Here is a 22,185-nt window from a genome sequence, read left to right as displayed (position 1 = left end):
CACTTTCGGAGGTAGAGAGTTCCAAAGTCGCATAACCCTTTGAGAGAAATAATTTCTCCTCAACTCTGTCTTTAAAGGGCAATCCCTAATTTTAAAACAGTGCCCCCCTCATTCTAGATTCACTCAAAAGAGGAAACATCCTTTCCATGTCCACTTTGTCGAGACCATTCAGGATCTTATATACTTCAATCAAGTCATCCCTCGCTCTTCCAACAAGCCCAGTCTGTCCAACCTTTCCTCATAAGACAACCTGCTCATTCCAGGCATCAATCTAATAAAGCTCCTCTGAACTGCCCCCAATGCATTTATATCCTTCCTTAAATAAGGAGACCAAAACTGCACACAGTACTCGAGATGCGGTCTCACCAATGCCCTATATAACTGAAGCATAACATCCTTACTTTTCTGTTCAATTCCTCTCGTAATAAAGATTGCATTCCATTGGCCTTCTTAATTACTTGCTGTACCTGTATACTAACTTTTTGTGATTCATGCACCAGAACACCTAGATCCCTCTACACCTTGGAATTCTGCCAATGTTCTCCGTTTAAGTAATACTCTGCTTTTTAATTCTTCTTGCCAAAGTGAACAACTTCATGTTTTCCCACATTAAACTCCACCTGCCAGATTTTTGCCCACTCACTCAACCTATCCAAATCCATCTGCAACCTCCTTATATCCTCTTCACAACCTACTTTCCTACCAGTCTTTGTGTCATTTGCAAATTTAGCTTCCATGCCTTCGCTCCCCTTATCTAAGTCATCTAAATCCTGGAATTCCCTCCCTAACAGCACTGTGGGTGTGCCTTCCCCACATGGACTGCAGTGGATCAAGAAGGCAGCTCACCACCACCTTCTCAAGGGCACTTAGGAATGAGCAATAACTGCTGGCCTAGCTAGCGATGCCCACATCCATGAATGAATTTTAAAAATCCGTGGAATACATGAGGAGCTGCGTTTCTTTAACAGGATTGTCACACCATGGTTGCTGGAATAGATGACTGCTGTGCACCAGCAGCCAGCCCGATCAACCCCACCTGAAGTCCAACTCAGGCTGTAAAGGTCTCTGGGGAGGGCGAAGATACTGAGAGCCCCTCAACACCCTCATCTTCCTCCACCTCTGCCAGAGCCCTCGTCTGGTGCACATGTGCCAGTGACCATGGCTGCCTATGCAGGGATGCAGAGGCCGTGGACTGAAGGAGGTCCCCAATGGGTGTCTGTATGACAAGAAAGGCCACCACACTCCTCATTGCCTTTTAGACAGAGAAGTGAGCAGCCTGCCTCCACCTCCTCCGAGGCAACATGGGGGTGGGAATGTGCAAGAGTGAAGGTCACCGTCTCATCCAGAGCATTAATAGGTTCACTGTGGCTACACTCTTCACATCGTATATAGCACATTTGAGCACTTCTTTAATATATTTACCTGCACTTGTACAAGACTCTGGCTGGGGTTTTAAGGGCCTGTCATGGCGGGACCCATCGCAGGAGATTCGGCAGCCCAGCCAAACGACCATTGCCTTTCAGGGGGACCGGATGATCCTGGCGGTGGGTGGGGCCAGAAAACCCCAACCTCGGTGTCTGTTTGTACACTAGAGAGCTCAAAATGAATGATAACATATGAAGATGGTTCTTACCAGTGATAATGAGGGCGGCATGCTGAGGTCCATCTCGAGGTGCCATCATGAAGATCAAGGTTGTCAGCTGATTTGAGATGCTTTGGAGGGCTTCTTCCTTCTCTGCTATATCACATAATATTCCAGAGTTCAAAAGCCCAAGCATTGGTTTCTTTCATTGTCTACCCAAGCGTGACTTTAGGGGAGCCTCAATGAGCAGGTACAACGAACAGATGCTGGGCAGCAGGTGCATCTCAAGCATGAGTGCTGGGTGCAAAGCATTCATCTGCACTACAGTGATACACATTGGCCTAGGTGTAGGCACCTCAGCTCGAGTGGCCATGTATCATGCAGGTAATATTGGTCATCTTCTCTGCTCACAACTTTGGCTGCATTTGCATTCCAGGTGTCACAGGATGTGCTTTATGCCATAACCAGAGGCATATGGAAACAAGGAATTTTCATGTGATGCCCATTGGCCGGAATGAATGGTATGTAAGTTCTTTCAAAGAGCTGTTGTTGCACAGTTATGAGCTCCTCATGCGCGAGATGCTTTATTTGCATGTATGCTACAACATACCACTATCCGCATTTATTGGATTTGAAGTTTGATGTTGTGCCACTCCCAACATTGTGGGCAAGATTTGATTTTGGACAATTTGGTGGCATGGGCCCCTCATTTACAGTCATTGGTGTTCATGTGAGGGGGCCAATTTGTGAATGGCTTATTACCATGTGTGTCTGCAATATGATGAGGCCCATGATTATGATGGTGAGGGTTTCAGACATATGAATGTGACTGAGTAATTCTGGAGTCAATATCCAAGATACTTTAGAATGTTACCAGGGATTGGCTGACGGCAAATGTGATGTTGGAGGACCTGATGAGAGTCTATTTTGCACAAGGACCTATCTGGCGATGATCCCCTCCTGCAATGAGTCAGCCCTGATAACATGGCCACGCCTCCCAGCTGCTCTGCCATTGGTGACCTCCTCATCCTCATCCATTTCAGAATCTTCCAAATGGACAGGGCTTTCCTCCTCCTTCTCATCTTCCTACCCCTCAGAGGTTTGAGCTCTGCACCCTTGGTGTCATCATCATCGATTTGTATGCTCCTTCATGGTGCAATGTTGTGCAATATGCAGCACACCACCGCTATGCTTGATACCCTTGCTGGGGTATATTGCACAGCTCCACCTGAGTGATTAAAGCACCTGAATCTCATCTTTAAAATGTCAATTACCTGCTCGATGGTACTCCTGGTGATGACATGGCTGCTGGTGTAGTTGCACTCTTCCTCCATTTTTGGGCTCTTAAAGGGGGTCATTATCCAAGTTCTTAAGGGGTAACCCTTGTCCCTTAGAAGCCAACCACTGATCTGCTGGCTGAAATAGTTGAGGGAGCTGGGAATTCCTTAGCATGAAGGAATTGTGGCAGCTGCCATGGAACATAGGAACATAGAACTTAGGAGCAGGAGTGGGCCACCTAGCAAACACTTGAAGGAAGACCTTGTCGTGGTCACAAACCACCTGTACATTGATTGAGTAGAAGGACTTCTGATTGATGAAGGTGTCCACATGTTGAGTTTGGGACTTTATGGCAACATGGGTGCAATCAATAACACCCTGCACCTGTGGGAGATCTGCTATGGGCAAAATCCATGGCTCTCTGCATCTGAGACAACAAATCTATAGGGAAGTTAATGTGCTCTCCACAAGCAGACTGGGCATTAGTTACAGCCTTAATGCAGCTGTGTGCTGCTGACTGGGATATACCAGACAGGTCTCCTGATGATCCCTGAAAAGATCCTGAGGCATAGAAATAGAGGGCGACGGTTACCTTCATAGTCACTGGCAGGGCGTGGGGGTCGATGGATTGTGGTACGAATTGCTGCTGGACCATGGGACATATGTCTGTCACCGCCTCATGGCTTAGCCTTAGCCACCTTTGACATTGGTTCTCCGTCATATTGAAGTATGATACCCTAGGTCTGTGTATCCTTCCCAAAGGGTAGTACCTGGATGTCCAGCCTCTCCTCCTCCTCCTCCTTCCTGGTGCACGGGCAGCAACCTCTTCCTCCTGACTTTCTACCCTCTCTCTGGCCTCTGGCTGCTCACATTCACTGGCTTCTATGACCTCTTTGTGTGGGGGTGCTATGCCCACCTTTTATGCTTCTTTGCATGAAGCACTATGTGTCCTTCTCCAGCACAAACCTCTTCCTGAAACCAGGGTGCATGAGTCAGTAGGGACAAAAATAATTGTGACACCAGGAAGCCCACACTCCTACCCCCTTGGGCTAAGGTAAGACTATTGGAATTTGTTTTGTGCCACTTCTGGAACTCTAAATAAAACTTTTAAGCAAATTCAACAGGGGTACCCTTCCTGGCTATCCAGAAAAATACGCCAAGTTCACACCTGGTCTTACCAGTTGTACATTGCACACTTCGGGTTCCACACTCCTAGGCTACCAAAATCAGACTCGAATGGAGGAGCTGATGATTTCAATGGCCAGCTGCCTGTCCACCACCAGCCCCACCCCACCCAAACTGCGAAAATGGAAAGTGCCATGTTCGGGCTTGGGTTTAGGTTTTCCTGGCAGTTCCACTATATTTGTCACAATGGAAAGGCTCCCTGTTGTGGTGAAAATCACAGCCTTCTACAAGAGTCTAAATTCTCCTGTGCCTATTATACAATAAACAATGGCAACTTATATTTATCTGTAGGGCAAGGTGGACAGTAACTAAAAAGTGAACCAATTTTTGGGGAAAAAGAAATGGCTGCTTCAGAGATTTTTACGAACATATGAATATATGAATTAGGAGCAGGAGTGGGCCACTCAGGCCCTCGAGCCTGCTCCACTATTCAACAAGATCATGGTTGATCTGATTGTAATCTCAACTCCACATTCCTGCCTAACCCCTATAACCTTTAACATCTTGCTTATCAAGAATCTATCTACCTCTGCCTTAAAAATATTCAAAGACTGCTTCCACTGTCTTTTGAGGAGGAGAATTCCAAAGGCTCATAATCTGCTGAGAGAAAAAATTCTCCTCATCTATGTCTTAAATGGGCAACCCCTTATTTTTAAACTGTGACCCCTAGTACTAGATTCTCCCACAAAAGGGAACATCCTCTCCGCATCCACCCTGTCAAGGCCCCTCAGGATCTTATATAGTTCAATCAAATCGCCTCTTACTCTTTAAACTCCAGCGTATACAAGCCTAGCCTGCCAACCTCTCCTCATAAGACAACTATCCAATCCAGGTATTAGTTTAGCAAACCTTCCCTGAACTGCTTCCAACGCACTTACATCCTTCCTTAAATAAGGAGACCAATACTGTACACAGTACTCCAGATGTGGTTTCACCAGTGCCCTGTATAGCTGAAGCATAACCTCCCTACTTTTGTATTCAATTCCCCTCACAATAAACGATAACATCCTATTAGCCTTCATAATTACTGGTTGTACCTGCATACTAGCCTTTTGCAATTCATGCACTAGGACACTTAGATCCCTCTGCATTTCAGAGCTCTGCAATCTCTTACCTTTTCGATAATATACTTCGTTTTTATTTTTCCTGCCAAAATGGACAATTTCACATTTTCCCACATTATACTCCATTTGCCATATCTTTGCCCACTCACTTAATCTACCTTTATCCCTTTGTACCCTCCTTGTGTTCTCTTCACATCTTATTATCCTACCTATCTTTGTGTCATCAGCAAATTTAGCAATCATACCTTCAGTACCTTCATCCAAGTTATTTTTATAAATTGTTAAAAGTTCAGACCCCAGCACTGATCCCTGTGGCACACCACTCATTACATCCTGTCAACCAGAAAAGGACTCATTCATGCCTACCCTGTTTTCTGTTAGCCAGCCAATCTTCTATCCATGCCAATATGTTACCAACCACATCATAAGCTTTTATTTTTTGCAATAACCTTTGATGTGGCACCTTATCAAATGCCTCCTGCAAATCTCAATACAGTACATACACCTGTTCCCCTTTATCCACAGCATGTTACTTCTTCAAAGAACTCCAATAAATTGGTTAAACATGATTTCTCTTTTGCAAAACCATGTTGACTCTGCCTGATTATCTTGAAGTTTTCTAAGTGCCCTGCTATAACACCTTTAATAATACCTCCTAACATTTTCCCTATGATATATGTTAAGCTAACTGGCCTGTAGTTTCCTGCTTTCTGTCTCCCTCCCTTTTCAAATAAAGGAGTTATATTCGCTATTTTCCAATCTAATGGAACCTTCCCCAAATCTAGGGAATTTTGGAAAATTAAAACCAATGCATCAGCTATCTCACTAGCCACCTCTTTTAAGACCCTACGATGAAGTCCATCAGGACCTAGGGAGTTGTCAGCCTGTAGCTCCAACAATTTTGTCAGTACCACGTCTCTGGTGATTGTAATTTTCCTGAGTTCCTCCCTCCTTTCCATTTCCTGATTTACAGCTTTTTCTCAGATATTACTTGTATCCTCTATAGTGAAGACTGATGCGAAATACCAGTTCAATTCATCTGCCATCTCCTTATTTTCCATTATTAAATCCCCAGACTCACTTTCTATAAGACCAACTCTCACTTTGTTAACTTGTTTCTTTTAAAAATATCTATAGAAATTGTAACTATCTGTCTTTATATTAACATATTGGCATGGATAGGTAGCTTTCTCTCATACTCTAATTTTTCCTTCCTTATCAATCTTTTGGTCATTCTTTACTTTTTTAGTATGTTCTGTCCAAACTTCTGACCTGCCATCCATCTTTGCCACAGCTAAATTCTGTTTTTTTAAGTTTAATATTATTTTTAACTTTTAAAATTAACCATAGATGATGGGTCCTCCCCTGAGGATTTTTCTTTCTCATTGGAATGTATCTATTCTGCATATTCTGAAATATCCCTTTAAATGTCCACCACTGCATCTCTATTGACCTATCCCTTAACCTAATTTGTCAGTTCAACTGTGCTTTCATGGCCTCCTAGATGCACTTATTTAAGTTCAAAATACTAGTCTTGGACCCATTCTTCTCTCCCTCAAATTGAATGTAAAATTCAATCATATTATGAATGCTGCTACCTAGGGGCACCTTCACTAGGGGGTCATTAATTAATCCTATCTCTTTGCACAATACCAGGTCTAGTATAGCCTGCTCTCTGGTTGGGCCAGAACGTGCTGTTCTAAGAAACTATGCTGAAAACATTCTATGAATTCCTCATCTAGGTTACCTTTGCCCATCTGATTTTCTCAGTATATATGCAGATTAAAATCCCCCATGATTATCGCTGTACCTTTCTGGCAAACTGCCATTATTTCTTCCTTCATACCCTGTCCTACCATATGGTTACTGGTAGGTGGCCTGTATACCACTCCCACAAGTGACTTCTTACCTTTATCATTTCTCATCTCTACCAAAACCATTTCTACATCATGGTTTCCTGAACTTAGGTTACCCTCTCTACTGTGCTAATATCATCATTAATTAATAGAGCCACCCCTCCACCTTTTCCTAGCTTCCTGTCCTTCCTAAATGTCATGTACCCTTCAATATTCAGGTCCTAATCTATGTCATCTTGCAGCCATGTCTCTGTAATAGACCTCAGATCGTACTTATTTATTTCTATTTGCGCTATCAGTTCATCTGTTTTGTTGCGAATGCTACGTGCATTCACAGACAGAGCTTTTAGTTTTGTCCTTTTATCATTTTTGTGGCATCTAGCCTTATCTGCTGATTTGCTCTTAGATTTGTACTCTCTATCCCTTCCTGTCACGTTCTGTTTATCATTTTCCATTTTAATACCTTTCTCGCTTGCCTTTCTCTACTCTTTGATTTACCACATCTTCTCAAATTTGATCCCTTGCCTACACTATTTATTTTAAAACCCTCTCTACTTCCCTAGTTATGTGGTTCGCAAAAACACTGGCCCCAGCACAGTTCAGGTGCAGAAAGTCCCAACGGTACAGCCCCACTTTCCCCTGTTCTGGTGCCAGTGCCCCATGAATGGAACCCACTTCTCCCACACCAGTCTTTGAGCCACAATAAACCTTCTCTGAACTGCTTCTAATGCATTTACGTCCTTCCTTAAATAAGGAGAACAATACCATACTCACTACTCCAGATCCAATGCCCTGTACAACTGAAGCATAACCTCTCTACTTTTGTAATCGATTCCCCTCTTTGCCCACTCACTTAACCAACCCATATCCCTTTGTAGCCTCCTTATGTCCCCTTCATGACTTACTTTCTGACCTATCTTTGTGTCATCAGCAAATTTAGCAACCATACCTTTGGTCCCTTCATCTAAGACATTTATATAAATATTTATATATTTTTTAGATTTATATTTATAAATATTTATATTTATATAAATTATGTATATTTTTGAAGGCCAGGGAGAGACTTAGCAAGGCCAAGAAGTTAGAAAAAGAGTTCCAGAGGCTTGGGACATCATGGGGAATGATCAACTTCTATTGGTGAAACAGAGTAGAATTAGAACAAAATGGAACTTCGAGAGAGAATGGTGTAGTGGTAATGTCACTGCACAAGTAATCTAGAGGCTCCAAGCTAATGCTCTGGGGATACAGATTCAAATGGTACCTGGTGGAATTTAAATTCAAATTAATAATTTTGGAATGTTTAAAAAAAAGAGCTAGACTCTGAACTTCTGATTTACAGATGGCTGTATCCCAGAGGATGCACTGTGGGACCCCTCAGAAGTCCTAACACACTGACCATACTAGTCAGGAAATTTGGGTCCTAGATGGGCAATTCCTCTGAGTCTGGAACCCTCAGAAACTCTGAGCTGGAGTCAGAGATTTCTCATGGTTCTGACTCACTTACCTGAATAGTTACCTAGGAAAAGTTCTAACCTCTGACTAACTATATTACTGAGCACCCTGACTCCCCATGGACCACCCACAACTCACTCACCCAGTTACGTGCCACCCTACACCCTTACACACCCACCTGCCACTCTATCCCCTTTCATCCACCAACCTGCCACCCTACCTACTCATCTCTAAACTTACCCACTCACCTGCCACCCTATCTCCACACCCCCCTGCCACCCTTTTCCCAACCCACCTACATGGCACTCTGCCCCCTCACCCAACCACCTTCCACCCAACCCCGCCACCCTCATTGTCTTACCTGTCACCCTATCCCTATCCCTCACCCACTTACCTGCCACCCATATCACATCACCCATGTACCTTTCACACTTACATTCCCTCCGTAGCTTCTCACTGTTGCTTTGGGGCCTCTACTTTCTGGAATATGGTAGCTAGTGCCATAAAAAGGGGTGTGACTTGGCCTCCCCCAACGACCTTGCCCTATGAAGAAGGGCTCCCAGAACAGGTATGCTCTGCATTTCTGAAGAGGCCTGGTTTGGAAGTCCGGGCCAAAAATGCAGAGCTCCGGTGCAAGGTAGGTGGAGTGGCAACTGATGGTGATTGCTACTCATTGGAAGATTTGGCCCCTAGTCTCAGTAATGGTGACCATGGCAACTGTCATGATTTTTGTAAAACCCAACTGGTTCACTAATGCCCTTTAGGGAAGGAAATCCACCATCCTACCTGGCCTGGCCTACATATGACTCCAGACCCACAGCAATGTGGTTGACTCTTAACTGCCCTCTGAAATGGCCGAGCTAACCACTCAGTTCAAGGGCAATTAGGGATGGGCAACAAATGCTGGCCTTATCTGTCACATCCACATCCCATGAAAAGAATGATTAAAAAAACAAAGCAGAACAAATGAAACAGTAACCTAGTATCTGAGGAATGGAAGATTGTGAACTGGGATATCATAAAACTGAAGAAGATCTAGCAATTTGTTCATATCTTCACACACACTCTTTGCCCTTTGAGGAATAGTGGGGAAATGTTGGAAGGGTTAGCAGGCTGATTATCACACTGCTTGAATCACTTCATGGCCACTCCTCCCATGCCAAACAAGTCCTGGAGTGAGACCTGAACCTAGAGCTTCTTGTCTTTTGAGGCAAGGGTGCTCCCTACTGAGACACAAGACCTCCAATCTACCAGTTAGGGTGGAGCAAAGGTACAAATATATTTGAAAATATAGGTTAAGGATCTTATCGTCTATTTGCTGGGGCAGAGAGAACAAATGGAGCTTGGAAAAGACAGGGTGGTGGGTTTCCAAGATGTAGTCAAGGAGTGGACTTAAATCTCAGACATTTGGATTCACTGGATTTTGCTATGGCTAGATGAGGATAGAACAGTGAAGGGAACATTTGAAAAATTGATCCTTGAAGTGATGAATGTGTGCAGCAGTGGGAGCGATGAGCCTGGAGAGAAGGTGACAGCCATGGCAACCAACAAAAGTGAGATTTAAAGCTTATATTTGTGTCCATCAGAATACTTTCTATGTTAATTAGATCTAATGTATACAGTAACACTTAGTTTTAAAGAGGTACAGAACTTTTACTAACCTTAGTGAGCAAAGAGTTAAGTGTAAGTTTGTATTGCATCATGCAGATTCCATACCTGTGGTGAGCAGTTAATTTAATGATAAAATCAGCTAGTATATAGGGTCTAGTCTATGATAGTTGGGGATCAGTATAAGTAGTGTTAAAAAGGTTTACTGGAGTTCAGAGTATATCATTATAATAAATGTCATGTGAATGAAATGCAAGGCAGTAACAATCCTTTTACAACACCTCTGTATCAATTGTACAATATTATACTCCATAGAAGTATGATGCTCCTGTATTTCTTATACATTACATTTTGTTTACCGAGGTAAAAATCTGTGACGTACATTATATAACACAAACTTTTGCAGAAGTATTATGAACGGTGCTACTATCATATAGTACATTGGTAATTGTATGCAGCAATAATTGGAGAGGTTGGGGCTGTTTGCCTTGGAGAAAAGAAGGCTGAGAGAAGACTTGGTAGAGGTATTCAAGATCCTGAGGGGTATGGATAGGGTAAAAGTGAGAAACTGTTCCCACTCAAGGGAGCACCAGGAACTAAAGAGCACAGATTCAAAATAACTGGCAGAAGAAGTAAAAGTGAGGCGAGGAAAAGATTTTTCACCCAGACGGTGGTTGGAGTCTGGAACAAACTTCCTCAGAGGGTAATGGAGGCAGGTTTTATCGAGGTATTCAAAAGGGAATTGGATTGCTACCTGAAAATTAAAGAATGTGCAAGTTTATGGGGATAAGGCAGGGGTGTTGGACTAGTTAGAAATCTCTTTCAGAGAGCCAGTGCAGGCTTGATGGGCTGAATGGCCTCCTTCTGCATTGTAAAGTTTCTGTGATTCTGTGATAAACTGTTACCATAGAATGAATATTCAGTCATTACAGCAAAGTATTTTCTGATTACTTCATGGACTTAAAAACTTCTCTATGATTAAAAAGTTGCATATTGTTTTCCCTTCCTTTTTTCAGAGTTTTAAATTGAACATTGTGAGACACTTGAAAGGCTGTAATTCTAATACTCCAATTGTTTTTTTAGGAGACACTTGTTTCTGTTTAAATTCTGCTGGAGAAATGAGTCAAACTAAAGTTAATTGGGGGAGAAAACTGATCAACAGGTCAAAGGAGGAGATATACTCCAGTTTTAAATGTTGGCACTTAAGATTTGCTTACAGAACATGATTATTGCAAGGGGAAGTTAATTATGCTGCTGAATTTTTCAGGAATGGATCTGTAGAAGGAATAGGATTATACAATGTGGCAACATCTTTTGGTGTGCTTCTCATCTTTTCTTCCTCTCCCTATTCCCCCAAAATCATTTCCCTCTTGGTGGGTGAAGCCTTATCCACTTAAAAATATATTAGTACATTTTCTGTCAAATGTATTCAAGGGTTCACAAGTTAATACCAAGTGAAACTGGAAGAACAATTGTCTACAACTGACACAACTTCCATCTTTAACATACCTTTTTTCACAGTTAACTTGACAATAAGTATGTTGCACTGCTCTAAGCTAATTACCCTCAGCACTGTGTGGAGAAGTCACACCTTATCTTTTAGACATTGCTTTACCTTACCAAAGAGATTTTCTTTCTTTTTTGTCCCACTCTTTTTGATTATAGAGAGCCTCTTAATCAAACTAAGCTCAGCTTCCGTATCCCTGGGGCAGCATCTCTTAGCTCCCTGTCAAACTGTGTTGAAACACAATCAATCTTGTTCTTGTGCTCGGATGGCGGAAGTGCCACAACATGAACAGTGTGCTGCTTTGCTCACGCCGTGAAGCCTGGGTGACAAAAGTTTTTACAAGAAGCTGACTGTACTTAGGGTTATGAATATGCAATGACTCTCATTAGCATTGAAGTGCTGGAGCTGGGGCTGACACCCTGAGCCACTTTTAGCTGCTGCTGAATTGTATAATGAATTGTCTCTCTTTCAATCAAAATCTTTTCTGTCGTGATTCCCCTTCCAAAGGGAGTCGCCAGTCCAAGAATACCAGTCCGCAGCAGAAATTAATTGCAGGCACCCCAGTTGTTTTTGTTAAACAACATTGTGATAGTGCTTCAAATGTCAAAATAGAAAGATATATTAACATTTTTGTGAGCTGGAGTGGAGGCAAATAAAACCGCATGAAGGCAGTTAATGTGAAGGGAGACACAAAACATCCACCGGCCCAGCTGTTAGTTTATTGTTGTTTTTTTGAATAGGACTGATTCCAGCAAGGTTACTGAAAACTAACTCTCAGTGTCTCCTCATTTGTTTCCATTCTTTTCTGACAAAACACCCTATTTTCTATCTTCCCAACTCAAATTAGGGCTAATTTGCAGTGATTTCATGCATACATTATAAACCTATGCTGTAACATATATAAAAAAAAAATCTTCCCCTCCAAAAATATGCCTGATTCTTTTATTTTTCTTTATCTTTTTTACTTTCTTGGCATAACTCACCAGTGAGCTTGGCTTACCTCTTGACCTGTCCCCCAAGAGAACACGTTCCCATTGGCTGAAAAAAATAATAAACAGAAACAATATATACATGTTGAAGTTAAATATCAAACATGAGTCTAGTTTAAAATAAATGCAGTTCTGACAAAAGTGTCTCAAGTATCATACATCAAACACTTGTTACCTCTCTTGGCCTTAGTGATTGCACATGACTGGAAACAAGTCAGTGATAAAATGTGAAGAAAGATGAAACCAATCCAACCCTTTTTAAAGATCATCAATCACTCGACGCAACCATGATATTATTAGTTCAAGTAAAGCCCTGCTCTTCCATTTTATGGACGTCATAAAAACCCCAGCTCCTCAGCTACCATGGGAATTCGTTTTTATGGGAAACATCTTAGAGGGAACCAATCAGACCTGGTGATATAACAAGCTACTGAATAATTCAGAATCCTTCGCTATCCTGAATTTTCAACACATCTAGTAAGAGAATGTTTAATTGATATACATTGCTGTTTTTGAAACAAATTACCACAGAACTGCTGGAAAAGCGTAACAAATAAAGTTATGTATTTCACCCTCTAATGTGTGTCATGCCCATATTATAGCAGGTAACAAAATAAAAGTATTTTCTGTTTCCTGTTTGAGTTTCTGTAGTTTCTGTACCAATTATTTTGGTATAATACCTACTTATGCCAGCTGTGGTAGCACTCTCACCTTTGAATCAGAAGATTCTGGGTTCAAGTCCCACTCCAGAACTTGAGTACACAAATCAAGGCTGACACTCCAGGGCAGTATTGAGGGAGTGCTGCACTGTTGGAAGTGCCATCTTTCAGATGAAATATTAAACCAAGGCCCTGTCTAATAAGATTCCATTGCCCTATTTTGAAGAAGAGCATGGGAGTTATCCCTGATATTCTGATCAATATTTATCCCTCAATCAACATCACAAAAGCAGGTTAGCTGGTCATTATCACATTACTGTTTGTGAGAGCTTGCTGTTTGCAAATTGGCTGCCATGTTTCCTATATTACAACCACGACTACACTTCAAAAGTACTTCATTAGCAGTGGTCATAAAAAGTGCCACATAAATTAAATAAATAAAATTACCTTTTTTCCCTATGAAATTATAAATTTCATGAGAATTGTCTCCTTTTTGATATCCTATTATATTGTACACTTAGTTGTTTTCATGAAGCATTAATATGTAGTCCCTACCATACAAAACCACCTAGAGAAGGAGTAGCTTTTGGCCAGTTATAATTCATTGACTGGAATATTACCAGTGCTCTAGGGATGGGTTGGGAGGTAGCAGGGTCAGTGAAATGGCAGCGGAAGATGTCAGGAGGGAAGCTCGATACCTTCCCTCCGTCCTGGTCTATTCCAGAAGCAGGAATAGCAGCAGTGCAGCTGTCCACTGACTGAAGCTAGGTGGACAATTAATGATCACTTTCTGCCCCCGGTGGCATTTTTCCAGGAGAGGGACAGACTCCTGGTGCCTAGAGATACAGCCAGGTGTATCAAAGCGGCCATTCACGTTGTCCCCATTCAGCAGGTTGCTGGGGCCAGGAGTGGGGGTGGTTTTGGGAGAGGAGCCTTCCTCTATGGCCATTCCATGGCCCTATGGTTCCATGCCTGGCAGTAATGGCTGCTCTGAGGGGCCGATGCCATTACTAGAGGTTTCACCCTCTGATCGTTTGGCCTGCCTGGCCCCAACATATTAAAAAACCTATCTGCCCCTTGAGGGTGCTTCAGCATGGAGGCACCCTCTTCTTCCCCTTGCAGCTTTAGCAGTGGCCACTGCGATCGGTGGTGCTGTCGAGGCTACTGAGATACCGGCCCTCTGATTGGGCCAGCAGCTCTGAGAGGTGGGCCGCCATCCTTAAATGGATAGTGGTCAGGGTAATGGCCTCTTAATTGGCTGCTGCTGGTAAAATTATCCTGGAGTCCCTTCATGTGCCCGCTTTCAGCCCTGATTGCAGGACTATTAACCTTTTCATAAGATCCAGCCCATTTACTCAGCCCATTATAAAGTTGTAAAGGTCTTCAAATCAGTATACCCACTTCACTCATTCTGTGGAGAATTTCGATGAATGATAAGATTTTCCTATTGATATGAGGCTTGGTGTTAAATTTTGTTGAATAGTGTTCCTGTCAAGTGCCTTGAGATGTTTTACTACATTAAAGGCACAAGAGAATGCGAGTTGTTGTTGTTATTGCTTATAAGGGTGAATAGTGTTCTGCTGCTAACTACTTCAATTTAAATCTAGTTTCCACAATGGAGGGGTGGCCTCCACATAAAGTGGTTAAACGAGAAAGTGTTATTTGAGCCATTCTGGCACCCACAAAACTTGGTAAAATCATAGAAGCTATTTTGGTTGCAATATTTCCTGGGAGGAAGTGAGCGAGGATGGGAGCAGAAGCTGGAAATGCAGGAATTCTGATGCAGGACCTCAATATAATTTTTAAAATTAGTTTCCCATCCTCCAGCCAGCCCAGCAGGAAGGCTGGGGGTCAGGACATCCCAGCCAGGGTTTCTTGGGGATTGCAGCAGCGAGGCGAGACCAGAATCAGTGGAAGGTTTGCTGGAGCGTCCGGTGGGAAGCATCCTTGCTCTTACTGGCTCACAAGCATTTTTGGCAAAGCTCTAAGCTGCTTGGTCCAGCTGCGCTTGTCACCATTTAACTGTTTTGTTTCATAAGTCATTGGAAACAGACAGCCCATCTTGATTTTAAATTAAGTTCCCAACTGCACTGTGGCAGCCTGATTTGAATATTATAATAAATTGTCCTGCCTTTTGAGAGGGGGGCAAAGGCACGCAATGCAACCTTGTAACCATAAAAATGCTAATGGGCAAATTAGCAGCGGGTTGGGTTTCCAGTTCGTGATTTTTTTTAGCGTTAACCTCTTCAAATCCCTCCCATCTATTGTTGGGGATTTAATATTGATCCCATTGTGGCCTGGATTTTCCAGTCCTGTTTTGGGTGGGACCCGCCGTGGGTGTGGCGACGCCCCAGCCAGAAGTCCATTGACTTCCGCTGGGACCGGAAGATCCCGGCGGCGGGCGGGTGCGGAAAATCCCGCCTTGTGTCTGTTGCTCCTACAAATAACTGAACTGTTGCAAAACAACCACTTTCTCATGCTTTAAACTATCCTTTGCTCTTTAGCACCACAGGTAATTTAAATTGATGGTAAGCATACATCAGATCAAAAGAGTTCTGACATCAATGTCACCTGTTAAAAGTTTCTATTAATTCCAATCAATCAATTCTTCATGTAAAAAATACTGTGTCATACACAAAGTTGAGAATATTTGTGCACTTTACAGATGACTTCGAATAATGCTCCCCACAAAGACCTTGTTCCTCGCTGGCATGGATTTCCCTTTTCCCGATGTCCATTTAAACCTGGCACCAAGTCAAAGGGATCTCCATGCATCCAGCAACAGTGATGTCATAAAGCAAGGTAAGCAATATTTGAGTATTCATACAGACAGCAAACCAGAAATTAAAAAAAAACAGAGTCACTTCACCTTTGATTTTTAATTTTATGAATAGCAAAATAAATGATAGGAACATACAATAGAATTAAGGTAACAGATAAAATATCATAAACAATTTAAAAGCATTATATTTAAAGAAATGGGGGTTTTCTTATCATTTAAGACTAAGCAAATATAGAATACTCTTTCAGTGCCAGTGAGGTTGTTTAGCAGTAACTATTATTGTTATTTATTCATGGGATGTGGGCGTCACTGGCTAGTCTAGCATTATTGCCCAACCCTAATTGCCCTCATTCAAAGGGCATTTTTAAGAGTCAACTACATTGCTGTGGGTCTGGAGTCACATGTAGGGCAGACTAGGTAAGGATGGCAGATTTCCTTTCTTAAAGGACATTAGTGAACCAGGTGGGTCTTTACCACAATTGGCAATAGTTTCATGGTCATCAGTAGACTTTTAATTCCAGATTTTTATTGATTTCAAATTTCACTATCTGCCATGGTGGGATTCAAACCTTGGTCCCCATAACCTTGGGTCACAGGAATACTAGTCCAGCAGGAATACCACTATGCCACCACCTCCCCTAATGAGTATAGTATGTTGTAAATAACACAACTCTATGTCATTCAATAAGGTGTAACTTTTTTGAGGGTTTTATAGCAAGATTAAGACTGTAAGGGTGGAAGTTCCCTTTAATACAACGATTTCTAAATGACTACAGTCTGGTTGGCTGGGGGGAGAGATCCTCAGCAGTGTATATATAAAATTATTGACAGCAGTATCTGGATTTCCACACTTTACTTTGTGTGTGTGAACTCCAGAAGTTGCTGCCAATTTCAAAGGTGTATTGATGGTAAACTCTGACAATTTCACTGTCAATACTGCCACAAAATCTGGGCCGATGAAATGGTTAAATGGTGAAACAGAGCAAATATGTGGCAATTAAGATAAGTTTAAAGAAATGGTCATGCTATTTACATCAAAATAATTCAGCAGAAAACGAAAACTTGTGTCTTCCAAGCACAAGACTTGGTGATGTCTGGAAATATGGCTTTTGACTTCATGGGTTGCATTGTTTTGAGTCCTGCACTTTAAAGTTGCACCATTTTGAGTACAGATACAATCTAAATAATGCTAAAGTCATATTGGAATCGTCAATCCCAGTAATCTAAACTCAGAGGCTGAAATTCAGCTTTGACAGGGTGCAAAACAGGTAGCAATGGGTCAACCATCCCTTATAAACTTTGCTTTTCTTTCCTTCAAAGTCAATGGAAGGGAAAATCTGATCTGGTATATAATGGGCAGCTGAGCTGCTCCCACCTGTTTTGCACACTGCTGAAGTTGAATTTCATGTTCGGTATAGTGAATCCACCTGTGCCGATTAGTGGCTCTGTCCAATGTTGACTAAATGCTCTCAGTGGACCAGCTCCATAGATCAGTCAAGAAGTTATTTATTTAAGAAAAAGTAAAAGGTTGCTGTTTGAAGGAAAGACGTGTTGGGTAAGTAGGTTGTTGCACTTTTAACCCTTCCTGCTTTCCTCACCCCAACCTTCCCCTTCCTGCTCACAGACACCCAAAAACTGCTGTCTTCTCAGTCACAGCTGCCCCAGGAGGAAGAGAGAGAGCAACATCACTGCAGTGATGAAGAAACCTCTTTGCTTGATCAGATGCTCCAGATTTATTAGTCAAATTCCTTCAGCTGCTGTGGTGAGATTTGAACCCGTGTCCCCAGAGTATTAGCCTGGACTCTGGGCAAGCCTAGTGGCATTATCACTACACCACCAGCTCCCTCAAATACTGTTAAAAGCAAGAGGCCCATGGTCACACAGTAGGCAGCTTGCTCAACGTGCCTGATGAGGCTGCACTGGGAATGGAGAAGGAGTGTAAGGCAGGAGCACATCATCATCCTCAATATTCTCAGCAATGCCCATGCCACAGGCTCTATCGCAACTGGCCCCATGAAATGGAGAAATATCTCCTTTTGTAAGGCTCAAGAATTGCATGCACCCTGGTCCTCCATTGGTTCTGCTCTACCTCTGACAGCTAATGACGATCTTGCCCTGCAAGAATGTGGCCAGAATTTTGATGATTCTGTTGTACTGTTTTTGTGCCTGCCACAGCTGAATAGCTGGAGGTATGTGGAGGCTGTGAGAGCTGGGTGTTAGGTTGGAATCATTGGAACATGTGTGAGGGTGAGGCGGAGTATCTGGATGTTAGGTGTGAGTCCTGAGTACCAGGGTTTGCTGGTGTGTGGGTGATGGAGGTGGTGGTACTGATATATTGCGTAGACTTTGGGGGAGCTGATGGTGTAGTGATAATATCACTAGACTAGTCTAGAGCCCAGGCTAATGCTCTGGAAATATGGGTTCAAGTCTCACCACAGTAGCTGGTTGAATTAGATTAATAAATCTGGAATAGAAAGCTAGTCACAGTAATTGTGCCAGGAAGCAATTGTTGATTGTCATAAAAATCCACCATTAATGTCCTTCAGGGAAGGCAACCAGCTGTCCTTACTTGGTCTGGCTTCTTCTTCTTCTTATGCACACTCGAGATCAAGGGTGACTTGCTTCCGCTCTGCTTCGCTGGGTTCTGAGATGGTCCAAAGTGCGATCTGCAGACTCTGCCACATGTGGGGTAGGCGGTGCTTGAAGTGTTGGTTTGGAGGTTTGTTCGCTTGCTCCAATGCCTCAACCTTGCAATGAAGTCTCTCGGTGAATTTGATGCCTTCCCGAATTAGTCTTCTTCATTTTGGTCAGTCACAAGCCAGGGTTGCCCATGAGTTGACAGGGCTGTTTGATCTCTTCAAGGATACTTTGAGTACGTCCCTATAGCTTTTCCACTGTCTTCCTGAGAGTCTCCTGCTGCAACTGAGTTCCAAGTAGAACAGTTGCTTTGGGAGTGTAGTGTCATGTGGTATATGAACAACATGCCTTGTCCAGCAGAGCTGGTTTTTAACACGTGATTCCAGACCCACAGCAATGTGGTTGACTCTTCACTGCCTGCTGAAATGGCCTAGCAAGCCATGCAGTTGTACCAAGCTGCTACAAATACCAGATGGACAGCAGATGTTCAAGAAAGTGGCTCACCACCTCCTTCCCAAGGTCAATTAGGAATTGGCAACAAATGACACTCACATCTCACAAAAACATAAAAAAATATGAGAGGTTGGTATTGTGGTGAGTAGGCGATGTCATGTGAAGATCCATTCACTGACTATGACCACCCATGTAAGGTCACTTAATTTCTTATGGAACTGCTGTCAGATCTATAGGGTCAGACTCCGGGTGTTGACCTCCCTGGCCACCTGCTCCCATTCCCTTTAGAGGGTTTGCCTTGAAGGCACCCCACAAAAACTTGACCTCTCTCCTCCTGTCAATCTCTACCAGAAAAACTTCCCACAGAGCCTCCGTGAACCTAGAAGCCCTCTCTGTTCTCTGGTACTCCATTTGTGCAACTCCTACTCGCAACCAGTGTCAGCCCAGGCAGCCTGCAGCAACTCCCTTCCATTGATTGTACCTCCTCTTTAAGAGGGGCAGACTGCCTTTAAGAGGCGTAGGCTGACAGTACCACGTGATATCAGCATACACTGCTGGGCCCCCTGCTGAGCACTCAGGCAGTCAGCAGCATGGTCCCTGCAATGTTCCAATCAGTTAAGTGAGGAGGCAGCATAAAGTTTGCATGCTGCTTGCCTGAATGGGCCCAGGAAGGTGGTGAATTATGATATCCATGTCTAAAAATGTGCCTTGACAATTTTAGCCCAAAACGAACAAGAGAGCATGGTAGCAAATATTCCTCAGTGATGCATTGCTGTCTTCAAATCAAATGGAGTTTTGAAAAGTAAAAGGTTTGATGGTCATAGACATATTAAGATGTGTCAATGGTGCTCAGCATCTAAATAGAGAAATACAGACAGGGAGAGCTACTGACACAGAGACAAGAAAGATAAGACACCAGTATGGTACCTTCCAACTCTGGAGGGCAAGAGAGTTATACACTACTGAAAAATGTTGCATCATTTTTTATGTTAAATATGTTTACGATATCTTTCTGGATCTTTTGTCACGTTCTTATTTTAATGTTTTTTTTTCAACATTCCTTGAAAATTTGCATTGTCGCTTCTCTTATTGAGTGAATATCTAAAGGTCCAAAACCTAGCAGAGGCTGCATTCCTGGTGTAAGTGCTGGGATGTGCAAAACTAGGACCTCTACCACTGGGGCTGCCATGGTTGGTGGGGTCAGGGAAAGCTTCCTTAATTTGATGGATGCCCATGCTACTAGGGGTGCATCCAGGGTCTTCCACCCCAGGCTGCAAATTGCTTCAGAATTTTTTTGCCTTCCTCCTGGAAAGAACCTCAAATTACCCCCACTAGTATGCTTTGGAAGGGCACTGCACTTAAATAATTAAGTTTAAAAATTTCAGTGGCATTTGCGGCATGATCATGGCATAGTTCCCCAAGTGGAGTCCATATACCAGGTAGTCTAGTCTGGAATGTGGTGGAACAATCGTGCACCTGATATTTGTGTCTCAGGCTTCATTTAAATGTGATCGACAAGCTGTAGACACCAACTGGGCCTCGGACAGCTCACCCGTGAAGAGTCTTGGAAATATGGGCCGTTATGTCACTGGAAGAGGCCTCAGTAAATGCATAAAGGGGAAAGGAAAGCACTTGGGAAAAAAAGCGATTGGGATGGCTGCAAATTGGAAGGAAGGCCGCTGTAGGATGGCAATTGGGAAGGATTGTAACTGGAGAGGAAGACAATGGGGACGGAGGATAACTGAGAGGTGACAATGGTCTGCAATGGGAGTAGGACTGCAATGGAGCAAGCTAAAGCACTCCTGCATCTCCTGCCCCTGCTTTCAGGATCTTTAAGGACCAGCTTTTTTTTCATTCATGGGGTATGGGCTTCGCTGGCTGGGCCAGCATTTATTGCCCATCCCTAGTTGCCCTTGGGAAGGTGGTGGTGAGTTGCCTTCTTGAACCGCTGCAGTCTATGTAGTGTGGGTACATCCACAGTGCTGTCAGGACCCAGCGTCAGTGAAGGAACGGCAACATATTTCTAAGTCCGGATGGTGAGTGACTTGGAGGGGAATTTCTAGGTGGTAGTGTTCCTACCTATCTGCTGCCCTTGTCCTTCCACATGGTAGTGGTCATGGGTTTGGAAGGTGCTGACTAAGGAGCCTTGGTGAATTCCTGCAGTACATCTTGTAGATGGTACACACTGCTGCTACTGTGTGTTGGTGGTGGCACAGTAAGGATCATTGTTTTTTATGAGACTAAATGTAGATCTGGCTTTCCCAAAAGCAGCCAACCAGCCATTCAGAGCTGGCACAGGTGGCTTCAAACAGGTGTTAGACCATCTTATTTGCATATGCAAAGATATTAGGGCCTGTTTCAGGTAGGGGCCCTGGACACTTTTTTTTGCTTATACAATATGACAGGAGGTGCATTTCTGGCTTATAATAAGCATGCATTTCCTGGCCACTATATTGGGGAATCAGGCACCTGTTTGAGGTCATGAAATAGGTGTAGCACCACTGAATTGCTAGGGCACTGTGCTTATTTAGAAAACCACAATATAATATCATAAATCACTTCAAATTGACCGTAACAGCAACATAATACAAATGCTGCCTGGATATATTCTCCTCCTGGGACAAAATAAATTTACCAAACATAGAGTTATAGAATGGGATGACAACACAGAAGGAGGCCAGGCTGAGTTCATGCAGACATGTATCGGGAATGTCCGAGGGGAAGGTCTGATGATCCACAATTACTTCGGCCATAGATTGGGGAACTCCATTTCTGTGGATTATTCAAAGTGCTGAATAACACTTTGCAAAGATGGGAGTGTTTTGTACCCGCACGGACATATTATCGGGCGTGATGCCGTTGGGAAAGTGACCAGATGTCAACGTGCCCGATCTGGATGAAATGAAAGGCAGGCAGGGCCAGAAATTGGGAGCCCGCCCACATTATTCAAATTTAATCAAATTGGATATTTAAGCTTGTTAATGTCCCAATTAATTCCAACAATACATGGTGTGAGCAATAAACACCTGGAGAGTGCCTGGTGGGTTTCTAGTTTTTTTAACAGTTAGTTTGTTAGGGCGGGTTTAAGCTGAGTCCTGCTTTTGAGTTCAGCAGTTCAGGGTGCTGTGGCTGC

General features: G+C 43.1%; 2 protein-coding genes across 3 annotated transcripts in view; one reads left to right on the top strand and one right to left on the bottom strand.

The window, feature by feature from the left end:
* The window catches only part of LOC144694533 (uncharacterized), a 237,279-nt gene that overhangs the window by 55,728 nt on the left and 159,366 nt on the right, over positions 1-22,185 (bottom strand). The window contains exon 2 of one of the 2 annotated variants that reach the window (XM_078565098.1): positions 12,533-12,570. Coding sequence is in view for 1 of the 2 variants with exons in the window: in XM_078565091.1 (XP_078421217.1) it covers positions 12,516-12,605 (90 nt within the window). In the remaining variant the exon portion in view is untranslated. Of the gene's footprint in view, positions 1-12,515; positions 12,609-22,185 lie in introns of those variants that run through there. The other variant, XM_078565091.1, reaches the window with a different exon arrangement.
* Positions 1-22,185, top strand: part of arb2a (ARB2 cotranscriptional regulator A) — a 918,141-nt gene that overhangs the window by 800,737 nt on the left and 95,219 nt on the right. The window lies entirely within an intron of this gene.

Source organism: Cetorhinus maximus, chromosome 2 (assembly GCF_964194155.1).
Source record: "Cetorhinus maximus chromosome 2, sCetMax3.hap1.1, whole genome shotgun sequence".
NCBI lineage: Eukaryota > Metazoa > Chordata > Chondrichthyes > Lamniformes > Cetorhinidae > Cetorhinus > Cetorhinus maximus.
This window is presented reverse-complemented; position numbering and strand designations above follow the sequence as displayed.